The following is a 5,325-nucleotide window of genomic DNA, read 5'->3' as shown; positions in this document are numbered from 1 at the left end:
CTGATCAGGTTTAGCATATTCATTGCTAACTGCCTGCAGAATTAATGCCTTCTTTCTTGTCTGAGATATTACTGTATTAAGCCTCCCATTAATTATAAATAGTTTTAAACAAACTGACTGTGAACTTGAAATTTACTTGTGTAAAAAGTTTAGGAGATTCTTAGTTTCCATGTTCATAACTTGCAAAGTTTTATAAAAATAAAACAAATTGCAACTGAATAGACCAACCAATTAACTTTACTTGTATTTGTATAAAAAGAAAAAAATTACAGCTTCTTTTCTGAAGTTTTTCAACAGCTACATTAAACAATATTTATGATATGGGGGACCAAACATTCTATAATACTAGTGTAGAGTGCTAAGTATAGTTCTATGACTTCTTCACCATCTCATCAACCAAACTGATAAGATTAACTCAGAATACTTAAAAGACCAAAAGTAAGAAAGTAATGATAGGTAGAAGGGGACTTTCAGGGTTACACTGGGAATGCCTGATAAGTGGATATAATTTGTGTTTCTAGGAAGAATTTACTGCTATTTTTTATTAGGATCTCATTTTTTAATTTTAAAACTTTGTATCAAAAGAATATAAGACTTGTGAGATTGAATTTGACTTCTTTGATATTCAACATTTTCTAAATATTGGATATGACTCTCTATACCCATATTTAAAGGCTAATAAATTTTGGGCACTTTATTATGTGCTAGGCAGTATAAGCACTTTACATGCATGATCTCAATCGTAATATTTTTTAAGAAGCATACAGTGTTATTTACCTCTATTTCACAAATGAGATAATGAAGTTTAGAGAGGTTAAATAACTTAAAGTCATAGCTAGTAAATCATGGAACCAATTTCAACCCAGACTCACCAGACCCCAGTTCATGCTCTTAACACTTTTGCCTACTGACTTTGTTAAATGGTATTTTTAATTTTAGTAAGACCATGCTAAAAATATTTTCAAGAGTGAACCATATTTTTTTAACTTTCTTTGTTTTAAAAACAGCACTAAAAATATAATTAGTATTCTCAAATGTTAATAAAAGACAAAAGTTTTTAAATATCCAGGGTTTGTCTTGGATACTAACATTATATATTGGCTTCTAATTTAAAATTGTTCATTTTATCAAACATGATTTGACTTTGGCCTTTTATAGTTACATAAAACAAAGTTAATTTTTTTAATTCTGTGATCCAGAGATTTCCCACATTGAATAAGTATAAAATTTGAATTGCTATACAGTAGTTGTCATTTAATAATAGGATATTGCAAAAGTAGAATACTTTGTCAGTACTTAGACAATTAGTACTATAAGTGTTTTGGATTAATCTTCACTAATTTAAAGAAGTCCAAGAGAAGCAAACCAAAGTTTCTGTATTTGTTTTTAATAATAGTGAATATCCTGCTTGCTAGTAGAATGAGTAAACTGGTAAATTTGGTTTAAAAAAAGAACATCAGTATGGCTCTTTAAACTAGTAAGCTTACAAATAGCTAGGAGAATGGTAAACTAATATCCAAACCAAGCACAATGAACAAAATAGGAAGAAATAATATTTTTAAATGCTCAAAGATTATATAAATGGTTCATTTGATCAGCATTGAGGAATGTATGGAGGACTTAAAAACACGTTTCACATATCAATAAAAGCTAAGACGAAGCTTAAAGTGAAATGTCACTTAATGTAGAACTGCTTCTGAAACTAGGCTGAGGTGGTGTGGTGGTAGATAGGAGGCCACCATTAGGCAACACAAGTTTTGTATTTTAATTGGAAATGTAAAATTAATGAATTGATAATGAGTAGTAAATTTTACTCTATAAGCCATCAGTGTAATATATTTTTAAACTTTTTAAAATACATGGCTTCTACTAATTGGGAGCCATTTTTTCACATCCCTTTCCAACTCTGCCTTTAGTTAATAACTGAAATTGGCCACAGTAGGAGTATTACACCATGGAAATTGGCAAATGCAGCAAATCAGGACGTTTTACACCCCAGAGAGCCTGCTTACTAGCACACCACTAGTTTCAAACACAAAAGAGAATAGTGTACCTACTAAATCCTCATATACCTGTCATTGAGCTTCAATAATTATCTCATAACCAATTTTGTTTCCTTTCTGCCACTCCCAGATATATCAGGTACACTAGGGGCATATTGGTTCTTTAATACCCAGTGCCATTTTAGTCATCTTAAACATTTTTGTCTAGAGGATATGTGAAAAATATAGATGTCTAGAAAGTAAACTTAATCCCATAACCAAGAGGTAAGTAAGAATCACATTAGGAGTGTACTTTGATCACTTATTGAGAAGTGTCAAGAGCAGTGGCTCTTTGGTCCATATATCACCTATTAAGTAGTGACCATGTCACCTCCATCTTTGTATTAAATGTTAGCTATCATTTATTGATCTGCATTAGATACTATATATTTATGATCTGTAATTACATATGAATTAACTATGTCATTTAATCCCAATAACCTTAATAACATACCTATTTTGGAGATAAGTAGTGGAGGCCTATAGGCTAAGGAACTGGTCAGGGTGGTTGCCTGTTTTTTTACAAGAAAGTTAAAAGAGGTTTTTATATTTTTAAAGGTGTTACATTTTAAATGGTTATATAAGTACCCATGTATTAGCCTTGATTTTGTCTCTCGGCCCATTTATTGTAAACATATTCACTAGCCTTTTAAGAAGTTTGCCAACCCATGTCTGGTCTAAAAGAAACATAATTTTACATTGATGAAAGTATTACTATGTAATGTATTCCTTTTGACCTTAAAATATTTCTTCGAGATAGGCAGATTATACATTTTATATCAGAGTTATTTACTGATTGCTTTATATATCATGTTATTTTGATTTTACAGATAGGGCAATTAATGCTCAAGAGAAGTGAGTTGATATAGTAAGCAGCAAAAGAAATACTATAGCCCTGTTTTTTTCTTCCAACTACAACACCAAATTTAAATACTGAGAATATGAAAATGCAATGATATCCTCAGTTTAAGAATATCAATTTATTTAGGATTTTAAAATGTTTTAAATATTTTATTNGTTAAAGACTTTTTTCAGCAAAACCTTCAAATTAAAGAAAATATTTCCTATCTCACAATTTACTTATTTTGTTCTATTTACACCTTGTAGTTGATATCTGTGATAAAAAAAGATATGACTAAAATGTATGCCATTATGCACTCTGTTACCACATGCCTATAAATATTAGATAAAGCAGTTTGGTTCTGAAGCTGGTATTTTAACAACTCCAACTGATGTTTAAACAACAGAATGTTTCACATAATCATATTTGTGATTATGTTACTTATATTCTCTAACCATAAAGGAATTCCTTGATAATAATGACATTTGTACCACTGAAAATAGCAGCATACATTTGCAAAGCGCTTTCTAGCTTATAAATAAATATATGACGTGCCCAGAGTTGCTCACAGCTGGAATGTTCAAGTTTGGATCTGATTCTTCAAAAGATATAGCTCTTGTTCATTATACTGTGCTGTTCTTGCTGGATACAGTCATTTTCTTCACTAATAAACTAGGTAATCTCTATGAGCATGATGACAACTTATGACAAGATCATGAGCAAAGAGAATGAATGAAGATGTGCATGTTGATCTAAGCAGAAGTAAGATAACTGGTAGGTAGGGAAAGGATACAAACTAGACAAGTTTTCAATAAAATAGGATCTTACCCTTTTGTTAATTGTCCCTTATCAAATGAAAAATCAGAGCATTAATGTAGAGAGAAGTGGGCAGAATAAGAACAGAGTAGAAAATAATCAAGCATTCTACTTAAAGGGGCAAGGCAGAAGGGATGGGCTAGGCCACAGACAAGAGTCAAATACTTGTTTCCCTTATTCCTGCTGTTCTGTGTTAACCACCAGACAGGAGTGTTCCTGCCCTAGAAAGACAGCCATGCAGATATCCCTCAGTGTCCGGTGATGTTTTTTTCTCCATTTCTATTCTTTCTTAAGGATTAAAAAAAATATTTAAGGTAGTACTAATAGGCTTCTGATTGCTACTCAATGGAAACAGATCTGTAGTTGAAAGTATTCCTTCTGGGCTGCCAAGCACACATGTCAATCTGACTGCAAAGATTGGGCTCTGGGATAAGAGACTTAGAACTATATGACTAACAATGACCCTTACTGTCACTTCGTATAGGTCACAGAGGGCTCTGGTATACTGGACTGGCAACTGACAATAAACAGCATTATGACAAGATACAATCTTGGATTGCACACCAAGAATCTCCTGATACCCAGCAATATCTTAGAGGTGAAATTGCTTTTGACAAGGGCTGGGACTTAGTCNCAACGAAAATAATTTTATGGTTGGGGGTCATCACAACATGAGGAACTGTATTAAGGGGTTGTGGCATTAAGAAGGTTGAGAACCGCTGCTTTAGATCATGAATTAGCAAGTTATGGCCCAGTTTGCCTGTTTTTTAAAATAAAGTTGTATTACAACACAGCCATATTGATTTGTTATGTATTGTTTATGGCTGCTTTTAGTTGGGACAGAGACCATGCAGCCCACAAAACCTGGTATTTTTCTCTGTGGTCTCAGAGAGAAAGGGACCCTCACTGTTCTAGAAACCAGGAACTGAGGCTTTCTGGGTATAGAAGAAATGAGAATATTGGCTCTTTACTTAAAAGATCTGTGCTTCCGGATCTATGATAATGTTCAGGAAGAGCCCTTTTTAGGTATAATTTCCATTAAGTTGTGATGGAGGACTTAATCCCTAATCAGTTTGACTCCAGAACCTGTGCTCTTCATATATCAGAGAACAAATCTAGAATAGTATTCTGTCCTTTCTACCTTTGGTGTTAAGTGTTCTGCTTTAGAGAGTAATATGTGTTATAGTATACAAAATATAAAAAATAGCCACAACTAGTGCAATCTAGTATTTTATATAAGAGTAAGAGGGTAGGTTATATGAAGCCATATGACTTAAGGGGAACGTTTTTAGTACAGAACAATTCCAAAGGCAGCAGCTCAAATTCCTTTAAATTATGGTTTCTAGCTCACCTGTCCTGTTCCAGATACACACTTAGTGGACAGTGATCTCTGAAGAGGTGACTTTGAATTTGCTCTTACAATATCTAAACGAGATGAATAATCTGGTGGATACAGAGAATTTCGGAAAACCTGTTGCAATGATAAAACAACATTATAAAGTAGATGCTAAACAATGGAAATCTAGAAAACCATATTAAATTCCTTTAAGATTTTTTTTGAGCAATGTCCCCCCCACTACACCCCCACACAAAATTTCAATTACTTACTGTAAATTTAAAACAAAA

General features: G+C 32.8%; 1 protein-coding gene across 1 annotated transcript in view; it reads right to left on the bottom strand.

Annotated features, from left to right (window-relative positions):
• Positions 1 to 4,392: 4,392 nt before the first annotated feature.
• LOC109373996 (protein FAM92A1-like) overlaps positions 4,393 to 5,325 on the bottom strand; it is a 45,939-nt gene continuing 45,006 nt past the window's right edge. The window contains exon 5 of the mRNA XM_019628259.1: positions 4,393 to 5,170. Coding sequence (XP_019483804.1) covers positions 5,042 to 5,170 — 129 coding nt within the window. The 3' untranslated portion in view covers positions 4,393 to 5,041. The remainder of the gene's footprint in view (positions 5,171 to 5,325) is intronic.

The sequence above is a fragment of the Hipposideros armiger genome, unplaced genomic scaffold, assembly GCF_001890085.2.
Source record: "Hipposideros armiger isolate ML-2016 unplaced genomic scaffold, ASM189008v1 scaffold_772, whole genome shotgun sequence".
In the NCBI taxonomy this organism is placed as follows: domain Eukaryota; kingdom Metazoa; phylum Chordata; class Mammalia; order Chiroptera; family Hipposideridae; genus Hipposideros; species Hipposideros armiger.
Note: the sequence above shows the minus strand (reverse complement) of the source record. Positions and strands in the feature narration are given on the sequence as shown.